At 38.7% G+C, this 15472-nt stretch overlaps 1 protein-coding gene across 9 annotated transcripts in view; it reads right to left on the bottom strand.

Moving 5' to 3' along the window:
* NAV3 (neuron navigator 3) overlaps positions 1 to 15472 on the bottom strand; it is a 271226-nt gene that overhangs the window by 116678 nt on the left and 139076 nt on the right. For all 9 annotated transcript variants that reach the window (XM_068669117.1, XM_068669119.1, XM_068669118.1 and 6 more), the window contains exon 9: positions 8703 to 8818. In XM_068669117.1, coding sequence (XP_068525218.1) covers positions 8703 to 8818 — 116 coding nt within the window. The remainder of the gene's footprint in view (positions 1 to 8702; positions 8819 to 15472) is intronic.

Raw genomic sequence — 15472 nt, forward strand, 5'->3', positions numbered from 1 at the left:
TCGTCAAAAGTGATTTATGCATTCATCTTAATTTCATGCAGTCTTCAGAGGTAAGAGTAAGCAGGCTAGCAAGAAATTACTAGACCCTATTTTTGCATACTATGGCAAACAAACCCAGTTCTGTCTCATAAAATCACTGTCAAGATCAAAAATCTGCTCCATGCGAATATGTGCACATACTTTGGTCTCCTCCTTCTCTTTCTGATTTCAAGTCAAAGTTAACTTACCTAAAATATCAGTATAAAGGACCTGTTCTAGGTCCCCCAGCATTGTTATTATGACATCTTCATCCAGATGTGCAGTCCCTTCACGCAAGCAGCCTTCCTCCTCCTCCTCTGCCCAGTTCCTGCTGGGGAAAGGGGATGTGCAGGTTGCATTTTCATCATCTGATTTCCCCCTCTCCTCATTATCAGTCCCAAAGCCTTCATCTGTATGCCGATCTCCTGACCTCCTGGATGTGCTGTTTCCAGCTGGTGGTAGCACCTGGAACGCTTGGGGTGTGGTGAGACCAGAGTGGCAGAGAGAGTGCACCGAGCGTGAGAGTGCCTTGGAAAGTGAGCTTTTGTTCCCAGCTTCTGTCTCCCGCTGATGGTAACTCTGGCCGGACTTGGAGGCGTTCCCAAACCAATTCTCCCTATATGAGTATCGCCTCTTCTCCCCTTCACTGGTGAGCGTGAGATTGGTTAGAGACTTCTGCTTCTGAAGACGAACACACCCTCTTCTAACCTCCTTGCCTTTAAACACTGACAGTTCAGCAGATCGCTGCATCTTTCGGGCTGTGGCTTCACCTCAGTCAGATTTCATATTTCTGAGACAGGCAGCAGTTCAGCTCTTCAGCAAGGTCTGGAGGTGACCCTCCCAGTACTGCACACTGCACATCCCAGGAAGAACATCCTTGCACTCATAATGAAAAGCACAGCTCAAACATACAGTGTATGTAGTGTAAATGACGAGACAGACACAGTCATTTTCTTTAAAATTATGCTGCTGTCTCTGCTAAGCCACTTCTCCCCCGTCACATTAATCTGCCGTACTTACAGTCATTTTCACTTGGATTTCTCTCAAGCAGAAGAGAGTTGATCAAACACTCTGCTCCAGCACAGAAGTAATCCCAAAAGCCAACTGTGTTTTCCCCTCTCCATCCAATCACCGGTCTCATCAGAGTGGTGGGCCTGCATCTCTGTCTACAGCTGCTGAGGTCTGAAATCCAAAGTAGGCACAAGTGCTCTCGGGTGTTTTTCCCCCCTCTCACCAGATCATGACTGATCCCGGCGCATGGCTCTTCACTTCAGATGGGCTGACACAGAATTGCAAGTACAGCCTCCACGTCAGAGCTCAATAAAGAGCCAAAATTAACCACTGAAGCAAAGCTCTGCACAAGCTTCCTTGCATTTTAGTATTCAACCTGCATTCCCAGATATATGACTCTTCTCTGCTACTGCAGCGAAAGCTGCTGGCTGCCATGGCAGCAAACATCCTGGTGAATTAAACCGGAGACACAGAATCCTCTGCCCAGTATACAGTGCCACAGGTTTCAAGAAACAGCTCCACCTGAACGGGATACTACAGTCATAGACCTAGCTCACAGTCAAATGATATTTTTCTCCCTGAAAGGTAAGGATGATGAACTATTTCTTCCATATCATTGCTACTCCCTGTGCAGGAAGCTAAAAGCAGATTTGCAAATGGACCTTGAGCCTTGCAATTTCTGTTATAAATAATAAAAAATATATAATTTAAGATAATAAAGAAGTTAATAAATGGAACACAACAGCACCTTCCCGGTAAGGTGATTTATAAATGGAAACATTTTGTTTCTTTCTGCTTGAAATGTACCCTTTTTGCATCTCTGTGAGATTCAGAGGCTAGTATAGAATTAAAAAGCTGTGAAAAAAATAACTGCTTCACAATCTTCTGAATAAAAACATATTAAAAGAAATAGTATTTTTCTTATAAAACAATTCAATATAATGTCTGAACTAAGTTCTCCAGATCTAAATTTTGTTTTTAAATAATATAACAAGATGGAAAGAAGGCTTTATGTTTAAGGATATACCTTTTCTCACAGTGAAAAAGATATTAGTTCCAGAAAAAAGAAAAAAAAAAAAGAAAAAAAAAAGGATAATAAAGAACTACCTGAATTGACTTCTAATTTCTAAATGCAAATATTTTATCTAGGGGCAACTGATTCATAAAATGTTACAGAGAAATCTACAAACATGAAAATTGCTATATAAGAATATACTGCTTTTGTCAGCATTAAAATATGCTTGTCTCAAATCCCTGGGAAACCTTGACAGGGAAGTAACCTTTAAAAATGCCACCCTAAGAATTACAGACAATGCAGATACCCTGAATGAATAAATGGATGTTAACAGAAGCCTCAGTGCACTTCTTGCTTTTCACTAGCTCAGTTTACAGCTTTTTAGACATATAAGAAAAACAAATATAATAAAACATAAGGGAAGCTTCTAAGAAATTTTAAAGGAAATGTATATTTTTTCCTAGAAAACCCTCATAAACACAGAACTAATCTAGAAAAAAAAAATCAGCAGTCTCAAGCAACGATGAGTTTCCATATTGAATCACTGACACATTCCTAGAAAGACAGGGACCAAAACAAGATGTGATACCACTCCTCCTCCCCACCTTGCCCACAAAGTCAAAGTTAGAGGGGAGAAGAAGAAAGCTGTCCTCCTGAGTATAACATAGTCCCAAATATTAAATGTCTGCCACTTTATCAGCAGGGAAACAAAACGTAACACTTGAACGGTTGCACCATTGAATTTACTCCCTGGGTCTGCTGGGCATGGCGGCGTATCATAGAATCATAGAATATCCCGAGTTGGAAGGGACCCATAAGGATCATTGAGTCCAACTCCTGGCACCACACAGGTCTACCCAAAATTTTAGACCATGTGACTAAGTGTACAGACCAAATGCTTCTTAAATTCAGACAGGCTTGGTGCAGTGACTACTTGCCTGTTCCAGTGTGCAGCCACCCTCTCGGTGAAGAACCTCTTCCTGATGTCTAGCCTAAACCTCCCCTGCCTCAGCATGACACCACTGCTGCAGGCCCTATCACTGGTGATTAAGGAGAATTGGTCGGCACCTGCCTCTCCACTCCCCGTCATGAGGAAGTTGTAGGCTGCAATGAGGTCTCCCCTCAGACTCCTCTTTTCCAGGCTGAACAGGCCAAGTGACCTGAGCCGCTCCTCATACGTCTTCCCCTCTAGGCCCTTCACTATCTTCACTGTCCATATGGGCCCTTAAAAGATTTTTTATGACCATGCTTGTGCCTGCAAGCACCTCATGCACTGGAGGGGATGCTCACCCTGCCCAGGCTCTAGCAGCAGGGCTCCAGCACTGCTCGAAAACTCCTGTGCTGAAACACGCTACCTGCACACATCCTGGTGTCGTGGCAGGAAGCCCTGTGGGATGGCTGAGAAGGACACTGAGAATGTCAGAAAGGTCTTGAAAGGCTGTCTTTGGAAGATGGAAATCACACAATGAAAGGCAAGCTCACTTTTCTCCCACTTAATGGTTCTGAAACCTCAGTTTATATTAGACGTAATACACCATTCACAGTCACTATGTTTCAAATGATTTGGAAGGACAATTAAGTGGTCCTGCACAGCACCGCAGAACCAAAGGAATAGGGTCTTTTCCTTCCATAAACAGCAAGGCTGAATCTCCCTGATACTCCAAATAAATGAACAGCAACTTCCTCACCTGCCGTTTCTTGCCCAGACAGCTACCACCCGTGGCTGGTCTCTGTGGCCAGCTGTAGGTGGCCATGTTCTGCCTTCATGCTGAGCGTGCCTGACCACACGAAGCAGTCATGACTTCAGTGCTAGATCTGGCCTCCCTTAGCTCTGCAGACAAGACTAAGCATTTCCCTGCTAAGGAAGTACTGCATGGTGCAGCACTCAGCTCTCAGCATGGACAACCAGACACTAGTCTGCTAGAACTAGCCAGGCATATTTAGTCCTCTTTCTAGCAGGTAGCAGAAAAACTTATGGCAATGAATGAAATACCTTCACCTGGTGAGCTGGACCAAACCCCCTGTACAATGTTGTCACTCCACTCCAGGCTGCCAGGATCTTGGGTAGGGGTGTAGCTGAGTCCTGGGCCATTCAGTGGGCCTCGGTGACTGCTGACCTCTTACTTTCCCCACCTGAGCTATCCTCTGCAGCCCAGCTTCAGCAGGACACAGGTCATGAGCCACTGTCCAGGGACGGGAATGACATTTGAGCTATGTGGGAGCCACACAAGGGTAGCTGGCAGCTACCTTTTCCTTTTGTACATATGTTAAAAACACAATGAGTCACATGCTGGGATCTGGAGGTACTAGGGCTACTCACAAAACCTTCCTTCAGCACTCATGTATACAAACAGTATAAACTACAGCCCTTAATTACAAGATTATATGAACTTTTCTCCCATGAATCCCACTGCCTCACTTGGTATACAGATCGTCATGATCATCCTTCGAGCAGATACATACGTATATTTGGACCAAGTGCTCAGCACAAAGAGCACTGAATTTATCCTCCTGCTTTACCATACCATTTCTGCAGGCTATCATTCAGGAAAGTATAAAATTGCAATGTGGAAAATTCTCAAGTTTCCTTATTAAAAATACTTTTTGCAAAACTCATTCTTCTATTTTAAATGTATGAAGTAGCAATGAACAAATAAATCTTTCTAAACTAACCAGACGGTATAGGAGACCAGAGGAGAGCAAATGTCACAACGGAGCATTATTCCCCAACTACCTTGCAATTCAATGTATTCTTCACTCAGCACACAGAAATACGCCTAAATAAAGAACAGCATGGGAATTTCCCCAACCCATCACAATCAGTGTAATGTATCACATTATTTTTACTGTCTCTTTCATAAAAGGAATTATAACAACTAGCAAACTAGGGACAAATTTTGCTGTCAGATAAAATGTTCTTTGAAGTCTCAGTACATCGTTTGGAGATTTTCAAATGAATTATGTAATAGAACTGCAAATTTATAACATTCTGAGTTTCTTCATCCAAGCGTACTTGAAAACAAATTTGTAAAATATTTCCACGCATTATTTTTTTTCTATTTCTCTATTTTTCTCCGTATTGCTATTTCATAGAGAATATAAGAAGCACAGTAAACATAGAGCTTGAAAAAGAACATTGTTATGCTAATTCTGCCATTGATATTGGCATATAACTCATAAAATTACTCTCATTTCTGCTTCATCCCTCAGATTTTTTATAATTAGTCAATATTTGTAAATTCATGAATAATTATTTAATCAAACACTTTGCTTTAAGCTCTTTGAACATATAAACACTTGTTAAAGCCAAACATTATCACTGATTTCATAAAATCACACTTTGTAGTTACAGACATGTACAGTTTTCAAAGGATTTTTAAACGATTAGCTTCCTGACATCCTTTTCCAATAAATTTGCAGCAGAAACAGAAATACTAGATAAGAAAGTTTAACCACTTTGATCCTAATCATATCGTGAAAATCAAGAGTCAAACTTGATTACTGCTGTTAGCCTTCCTTTTCATTTGTATTTTCAAATCCTGTCTGCAAAAAATATACTCTTGTTTTGCAGAAAATAATAATAGTCTTATTGAGGCAACTGGTACATAAACTACATGCAAGAGTGTTCATACATGACTCCCGAACAGGTCCTTAGTTAGGACTCCAAAACTTCTGTCTGGGATTTCCTGGACAGAAATCTCCACATCTGTGTGCCACATGTGCAATGTGGCAAACACATGCAGAATACACTAAAATTACTGTATGGGTGACCCACGCCTGCAAATCTACAGCAGGCTCAGCTGTGCAAGGATGTCACCAGCACAGTGGCTGCAGAGGGGATCCAAGGTGCGCAGGAGGTTGTTACACCTACTGTGTATGTGCTGTGTTGCTGATTTGCATGCACATCATGGAAACATCTGGGGCTGCTCTGGCTGGACTGTGGAATATTCAGAAAAAAAAAAAAAAAAAGGCAGGAAAAAAAAAGTCTGAAGCACTTCAGATCACAGATGGAACAAATTCCAAGCAGAGATGGAGGAACTGTTGAGAAACCCAGATTTACAGTAGCTCTACCAAGAGGCAGAACTAGCTTTAGGCATAAGCCATGTGGGAAGTTACCTAGGGCAGCAGACTTGTAGGGACAAGCAAACAAGAGACTGTTCAGGTTATCAGGGCAGAAGCTCTGGATCCATGTCTACACTAGCCTTGCTATCTCCCCTACCTTCCAGCACTATCATCCTCCCTCATAGCTTTGCAAGTAAAACCAAGTCATCATGTGCCCAGTAGAAGGCAGTAAATAAATAGAAACAACGAGCTGCACTAGGACTCTGTCCCATCCTTTCATCAGCTCTCAGATGGAAGAAAGGAGTTGCTTTTAATTTAAACAGCTCCCTTAGAAACCATGAGGAAGACAAAGCAGAGGAGAACTAGAAACTAGCCCTATTGCTTCTCACTTTCCCCGTCTACTTCCCCCCATCATTGTTGTTGAGATGGTGGCAAAGAAATGTGAATGGCCTTGCTGGGCACAGAGAACAGAGCCGGTCCACCACTGGAGCAAGGGAATTAGCTTTATTTTAATGTTAAGAATTTTAATAATTTTGTCCCCATCCAAGTTTTGGAGAAATATAAATACAATACATGTGGGACAGCACTTCACAAACTCTCAGCCTTTCAGTGGTTTCCACAGATGCTCAGTCCCTTGCATGATCCTTATTGATCATGTTTGACTACCAATATATTGAGCTAGTATGTTTGACTACAAAGTCACAAAAGAAGCTTCAGATAATGCAAAAATTATGTACATCAGTGCAAAAATTATGCAGCAGTGGAAGATTTCTGAGAAAGATAGTATCAATGTGAAAGAGGTTTTTTTTGTTTGTTTGTTTTGTTATTGTTGTTGTTGTTTTTTCCACAGAAGTTCACCAATGGCAACATCACCAGTGACTTGGTGATAGTTCACCAATGCAGACAACTATCTATTCAGCAAATGTAGTATTTGATCCATTTATTCTTTGTGCTGCTAACAGCCAATTACAGGTGGCACACATGTTTTCCTCTGCATACCACAAAAACTTAACATTTTTTCCAGTGATTCTGCTTTGCTGCCTGTTGTGTCAGTCAACTGCTAATGCCAGAGTCTGAATAATCAGATTAGAAACATCTCTGATGCCTAGTGCCTTTATGCCATTTTTTCCTTTTTGATGCTTTTCCATTTCTGTTTAGAACAGTAAAAAGCCAGGAGACATGATATCCTTTTTGATCATTTCAGCAGGTACTGAACTGATTTTTTTTTTTATCATCTCTTTAGATAATTCCTTGAAGCATCCTTTGAATTGCATAAGTGTTTCAATTTATACTCTTTGTACATTCAAGAACAAAGAATCTGTCTTCTGGATTAGTTCAATTTTTTTTTTTTTTTTTAATTTTACTTTAAGAAATACCATTGTAAAATAACTTTAACAGGCATGTAGCACCTCCAGGGAATACTTCACCAGGTTTCAGTGTGACATTTATCATAAAAGATGGTTGTACAAATATGGGATGTTAGACTTAGGAAACTTTTGAAGCGACTAAGACAAACCAGGACAAAACCTCAATTTCAGTATGAATCAGCTAAATGCCAAGGCAGTCCCACAAAGCTTGGGCAGCTGATTTCCCTTCTGGTGGAGAGATAATTTTAGACTGATGTGTCAAATGAGTGTTTTAAAGCGAGTTATATTCTGTGTAAGAAGAACCGCATGACTCGTTATAAATTTATTTGAACATTAGGGATATGGAGTAAGATGGCAAAACTATAGTTGAATCCAGTGGGACAGGATTTCACTTTTTATTCTTGTAAAAAAGTGATATTAAGAATAAGGATGCTGATTAAGGAAAGAAAAAAAAAATTAAAGGAAAGAACATTTCTGTCTAAAAGACCCTTTGAAAGTACTCCCACACAAGCCTGCCGTGCAATTCAATCCTGATGAGGAAGTCAGCTGTGACACACTTTGCTTTGCGTCTACAGGCAGAGTAGTGGCCAGATCCTCGGCTGATGTAAATCAGCATGCCTCTGTTGACTTCAAAGGAACTATTCTGATATGACTTTAAAGGTTCCCTCACATTTGTAACCTAATAAGGATTTTGCCCCAGTTTTACAAGGCATTGAAGGACAGAGCCTGCAGAAGCTTAGTTTTAGCAGTGACTTCAAAGTCAGCTACAATAGAGAGAACTTGTTCATTTTCCCATTTTTTGAATAAAGATCCATTTACAAAAGCGAAATATGTCTTCTGTCTCTTGTGTCTCAATTCTGATGTTATGACTTAATTTGATGGCCTTAAATGCAAAACAGTATCAAACATCCTGAAGTAGATTTTCCATGGCCCTCCTGGAACATTCAATATGACACTAACAATTACACATCTCGAAACCCTCATTTATGAAAGTGCTGTTTCTGCAAAATGATGAAGAGTATATTCAAAGAGAAGGAACCAGTTCAGATAAGGGAACTGTGCATGTGAAGCACTAACTGTACATGACCCAAATTGTCTGCATATTTAATACCACTCATGAACTGAAGTCAGGAGTATTTCAATACACTGTAATGCTCCTGGTAAGATAAAGATGTAAGCAAAGTACATAATTCCTAAACTTGGGCTTTTCCTGAATTCTTGTTACTTACCAGATATCTCCTCTAGGCACTGTTTGGCAGTCTTACTGAACGACAAATCCATTTTGGTAGGACTGGTGCAGGAGTCAGCAGGTGGTAAAGAGGTACTGTCATTTTCTGAGAGAGTTCTGAAAACAAGCAAGAAGATTGATTATTATTATTATCTGTCATAAAGGTATTAATGGAGACAAACTTTAATTGAAGCTCCAACTAAAATCACATCACTATACACATCTCAGGAAAAGCCATATGGTGAAAATAGCATGAATGTCACATTTTTACTGAGTTAATTTGACTCCAGCTACCCAAATTTGCAAGTGACTAGGAACTCCATCTCTTCATGAACAGCCCAGAGTTTCAGCTGAGAAAATCAGACCCATTTTGTTTCCTTACTTTCTCTCTCCAGAAGAGCAGGAGGTATCAACCAGATATAGTCAGAATCCATTTAAATTGGTTACGTCACATGGCCACAACATATTTAAGGGAAACGAAAACTTGCAATTGGTTCATGAAATACTAGGCGAGAAAGGCCATGTGTGAAGAAGCTTATGCAAGGGTGGAATGGAAATCTGACTCAGATATTTAAATCTATGTGTATCTTCTTTTGATAATGCCCCTTACATAACTCTCAGTAAATGAAATAATAAAAGTGTTTCCATTAACTTACTAATAAATAGCCCGTATTTTCTGTGATGGTATATTTCTGTGGATATCAATGATAAATTATGTTGGGTACACTTTGTTGGATACAGTTATTTGTCATTACATAATGATAAATAGCAAGAAATACACAAAGACATGGGATATTGATATGAAATAGATAATTATTCCCTTCCTGATGAATAGCTGTAGCATCTAACTTACTCAGGAACTGTTCAAACATGATGACATAAAATGCCAACCTGTACCATGTTTATTTACAGTAAAAGAATGTAACTAAAGATATTCTAGCTATTCTAGTCACTTTTCAGAATAAAATGAAAAAAATATTATTCATTTAGAGATGAAGTTTCTCCAGCTTTGATGATATGAATAACACAGTCTTTTGAATTCTTAAAAGACTGTTGAAATATTTATATCCTGATTTTAAAACATTATATATATAGTTTATTTCTTAAAATTCACCATAGTGTTTCCAACCACCGACTAAATTGAAAACAAGCATTTAACTGTGTGATGAATGTGTATTTTATAAGCCAAACCAACAAAAGCAATGACTTATCACTCAAAATAATTTGATAGCAACTTACTTCATGAAATAACTTTTCAGTTAGTATTTTCTTTAGTTACTTATTGGACAGATTTGTGATTCATGACAGTAACTGAGAAAGCAGATATATGCATGTACAACAGAGCAAGTCCTGTCATGGAGGGATCTGCTGATTAGAATCATTAGAATTATTTAACCTGGACTCTAATTAAACAGAAACAGCAATGTTACTCTGATGCACTGTCATCAGATCATGTACTTTGGGGATGCTGGAAACAGAAAACTGTTCTCTGAACACTATTTTTGCTTCTTGTCTACCATTTCTGTCTGGTACGTTCTACTGGAAACACAAGCACAGCACATGCTATAAGGTTAACTATGTCCTACTGTCCTTGAATTTGATTTTACATTCGGTGTTTGAGCACAGCATCATCAGTAACAAACTGAAATCTGTGGTTGCACCTGATTTCATGTATTGCCTGAAATAATCAAAATAAAAAAGGATATGTCTGCTTCCACTGAAAGTAACTTTGAGAGGCCATGAATGCTCATGAGTATTCTTGTCTGAACTTAGTGGTGATATTTAGTGCTGGATCAGCACAGGGCAAAAGGTCAGCCCAAAATCTCTTAGAAAAAGGCTCTTACAGTAATGGTAAAAGGAATTGAAGTGGTCTGCACTCTTTCCATTAAGCCCAAACAACTATGCTGAAAGGGCTGGAGCCAGAGAAAGGCCGGAGCTAGTTACGACGAACACTGGAAACACACATGTTGCTTTTGGTCTTGCAATAAGGGCCCTCAGCTAGGTTGGTACAGTTCAAGTATTCCTAGGTTCCTCCACAAATGTATATGGAGTTTATGTCAGTTTACCTCTGGGTAGAAACAGAAAGGGATCATTTTCACCTGTTGTCCTGACATTATGGAACTGCATTCTTGATTGTGTAATTGTTTAACCATCAATCACTGCATCAGCCGAGACAGGAGATACAAACCCCTCAGTGAGTGACCAAGAGGCTTATATATAAGCTAAGAGAGAATTGAAAGGATTCATCGCTGTTTATTTGTACATGTATCATCAAAAAAGGATTAAGGACCCTCAGTGGACACCGATACCCAACATTTGCACTACTTCTCTATCTAGTGAATGGGGAAAGATAAGCACAAAACTTCAACAATCTGGATTACCCTCTGGCAGTAACTATTGCCTGTACAGTCAACAGAGACAAACACATAACTCACTACTGACTATATGGTACACAACAGCTTATGTTAAAAGGACTGGATCTCCCTACTAGTAAAAGAGTACAGGCAAGTAATGAGTGATCTACAGTAGCAAATAAACTTCAGTAAGATGAGTGAATCTGTTCACCTAAGATAGCAATGAATAAAAGCTTTCACTTGTCCTGGCCTTTGCTTACACATGTCAAATCAAACCTTTTAGAGATGTACCAAATACCACTTAAACCGTAGTTCAATTCTTTGGCATTTATTCGTTTATTTATTTATTTTCATTTTCAAAAATACAGCTTTAATCAGGAAGAGAAGATAAAAAGATAAAAACACTGTGGGAAGACGTACTTGCAAAGGTTCCCATTCAAAATTTTAGAATCTGATTGGTTGGGATAATTGCAGCACAAAAGCCAGTTTTTGGGACATAAAACAGCAAAAGAATCTAAGCCTTAAAGTAAAAAAGATCATATAACACTAATAATTCAAAGATGTTTGCTTTAATTTGTAGAAAGATAACCATGGAAACATAAACCAAATGTAAATGTGATGTGGCTTTCTTAAATTTACAGGCAGCCTGAAATAACTGATCTAAGAAGCATGAAATGTCCCTTTTATCTTGCTTCAAACTTAAACATTTAAATATGATGTAAAATAAATTTGATTTGCTAGCAAAACAAATTACAAAGAAACTGCTTTACTGACTTCATTCAACATTTTTGTTTAATTTGGTAAAAATATCAGTGATTCTCATTATCTGAGGTGACAATAGAAATCTCATAAAGGACTATGGATTTTGCAGCAGTTTAAGTTCTGCTTACATGAGAAAACTGGTTATTTACTGTGGAAGTGTTTGGCCAAAAGGCAAAAGGTACCTGCTCAGCCGTTGGGCAGCTGTGCTTGAGTAACCCAAGGAGAAACCCAGTAACAGGGCCCTCAACAACAGCCCTTCTCTCACCAGGTCTCCACCTGGGTTGCCAACAGCCCTAAAAAAACAACACCTCTGTTTCTGAAGCAGCCCTGCTTTTGGTGCTTGATGGCCCAGGCCTTGCTGTTTTTTTCTGGAGTCAATCTTAGCCCACATGGGGTCAGAATGGTCTAGTGGAAAAACACTACCATGAAAAACCATGTAGGAGCTCCAGCTTTTGAGGAGCAAGGAGGTCCTGCTCCTCTAAGTCTGTCATAGGGATTTATGTTGGATTAAGCATGCAGATGCCTATTTGCTTAGCCCAACAATTTTATTTTATTTTATTAAAAAACAAAAAAAAAAAAGGAAAAAAAAAAAAGAGGAAAATGAAATCGCAAGATTTACCTTACCCTATACTCGGATTTTATATCTTTCTGAGCTGTATTAATCCTATGAATGACTCAAGTGATCTCTGCAGGACTGCAGCACAGATCATGCTCCAGGCAAGCAAGCAGTTAATATCTTCTCATTAACCTTAAATACTGGCCTTAATGAAAGACTCTCTATCCTCTACCTGTTCATAGCCCACTGCCTTAAAAAATAATAATAAAAAAAATCTAAATCCTTGCATCTCTTCTGACATTGGAGAAAGTGAAAAGTATTTCAGTTTTGTAAAAGCTCCCCTGTGGATATTTCTTCCAGTGCTGTGTATCTGTGGTGTAGGTTAATTTAAGCAACTGTCATGAAACAGGACTACCTGCTTTCTATTTTAAAAATGGCTATCAGAGAATATATTTAACCCCAACCCACTTAGTTATATGCTACTTATTTGTAAGAGCATAAGACGTGCTTAATGGGACAAATCCTGCTCTCAAACACACCTGCACAAGATCATTCAGTTTGATTAAAATGAGCTTGTACAAGAGTAATTAAGAACAGAATTTGAAATACTACTTAATAAGCTATCTTTAACACAGTCAGTAATTTCCTGTCTCTAACGAAATAGCCAACCTTTGATAAACAGAGATAACATCAAAGATTTGTTTGGTTATTGCTTGACATTCCACAAGATATCAGATGAATATGCCGCTTTTTTATTTTCCCCAAACAACTCTGAGGTGCAGCTGTCTTGAATATGTATCACTGTCAGTGTAACAGACTGGCAGGACCACATCTGGTATATAAGCATTTTGATCACCCATGTTCAAGACATGTGAGTTAAATTGGGAACAGCTGCAGAAAAAGGCTACTAGGATGATCATGGGAAAGAGGAAACTCTAATGAAAGGAAAGGAGACAATTCAGTTTAGCCTTGCAAAAGAGAAGGATAGGGATTGAATTATTATTTCACATATTTAAAGAGAGATTGAAAAGAGTTAAAAAAAACTTTTTAAGCTAAATGATAATATTAACAAAATAAATGGATATGCTCTGATCATGTAGCTTGTAAATAATTTCTGACAATGAGATGAGTTACTGAAGGAACCTTCCCATTGGAGTAGTGGAGATTAAGATAAAGCTCGATTGCTTTATGACAAGGTCTTACATGGTTGCCAGTGGCAGAAGACTGAACAGGACTTAGAATAATCTTATTGGTCCTCTAGTCAAAGGAACAAAGATACACTTGCCTGTATGACAATTTAAAAGAACAACTTCAACTCATAAACAGGAAGCAATCAAATTATCAGGTTACAGTTTTAACTCAGCACACAAGGCTTAACTCAGCAATCATGTATATGTTTATAATGATTTATGCACTTATTATCCTCCTTCACAACTCTGAAGCCAACACCTCTATACTGGAAGACCTTCTTGCACAATTACTTGAAAATCAAGCATGAGAAAATGGGATAATTTTTTAAAACACTGTATCTTTGTTACAACTGGTGGGTGGCAATGTCTAGTGCTACCTACGATTGCAAAATTTTGGTGGCAACTGCAGTTTTAATTTCACAACAGTAATGTAAATAGCAGCGAAGCACTGCAGTATAACTTTGAGTCACCACATTTTTTAAAGAATGAGTTGCAATACGTTTATCAGTACAATCTATTATTAACAAACAATTAACATAAAATGTCTTCTACTGAAACGTTAGTTTTTACTCCACAGTCTGTGGCTTCTAGTCATTAAAACTAGACACAAATACGGCTTCAACAAGCCCCACAGGTTCCGTGTTTTCAGGATCCTTGAAGACTAGTTCAATTATTACCCTATAAACCAGTATAAAAACATCCTGAACAAACAGCTGGAATTAAATTTCACTGTGCCTCCAGAGGTTCCAGCCAGATTATATCCTCCTTCCCATCTGTCATAGCTCTGCAGGTTGACCCTTGAAGCTATGGTCTAGTAATAGAATTGTTGCAATCACCATATAGAGAAGGAGATAGGAATAATATTTCAGTAGCTGGTAACATTTGTTTATTATACTAATATTTCCATTGGTCTATCTCTATCTGGTGAACACTTTAGTGTTCTCAGAATCATAAAAGTATTTAGATCAGAAAAATGTTCCAGAAGGCATCTCATCCAGCATCCTGCTCAAGCCAAGTCCAGTTACATGAAGTTGCTCAGGATCTCATTTGGTTAAGTCTTGAAAATGTCTGAAAACAGAACTTCCACAATCTCCCTGGGCAACCTGCTCAAGTGTTTCACCACCTTCATGGTGAAAATATTTAATCAGTGTTTCCCCTGCTGTACCCATTACATCTTATCCTGCATTTTGGAGAATAGTCTAGCCCTATCTTCTCTATACCAACCTATTAGGTAGTGAAGTTACCAGTTTCTTTCTCTTGACACTGAAAGAGCATCTCTGAAAGGTTTCAATTCAGACAATAATGAAGCTTATTCCAGATGTCTCTATCATTAAACTACAAATTTACCCAAAGGAGTGAAATGTAACTGATGAACTACATAGATGTACAGCTCAGGATAATAAGCGGTCAGCTAAATCTCTTCAGCAGTTTCCGTACTTTCATCATTTCAGGCAATAAACACTTCCTGAGCACTGCAGCCCCAGGGATTTGGGCATTTCAGATTCTATATTCTAACCATGGGAAAGGGACCCATTAAATTCCTGCAGCAGTTATGGCAGGAGTCAATAAAATAAAACTAAACTAGTTAATGTGTCCGGTTATAACTTAAAGTTCTCTTTTTGAAATATTCCTTTAGTATTTGAACAAGTCCACAGCAAATGTTAATTGCCATCATATCACATACTTCATGTGGGGCTGTGATGATTTATGTCAACTAAGGATTTATCCCATGGAAGTAGATAACACTTCTTGTGTTACTTCTAGAACTATTTGATATGTTTCGCATTTCATGGAAATCTTACACAATTTGGCTAACAAAACAAACAAACAAACAAATAAATAAAAACTATAATTAGATAAAACAGGCTCTTATCTCTGCAATAAAATGTTTGGAAGTACAGGTTATATC

The sequence above is a fragment of the Anas acuta genome, chromosome 1, assembly GCF_963932015.1.
Source record: "Anas acuta chromosome 1, bAnaAcu1.1, whole genome shotgun sequence".
NCBI lineage: Eukaryota > Metazoa > Chordata > Aves > Anseriformes > Anatidae > Anas > Anas acuta.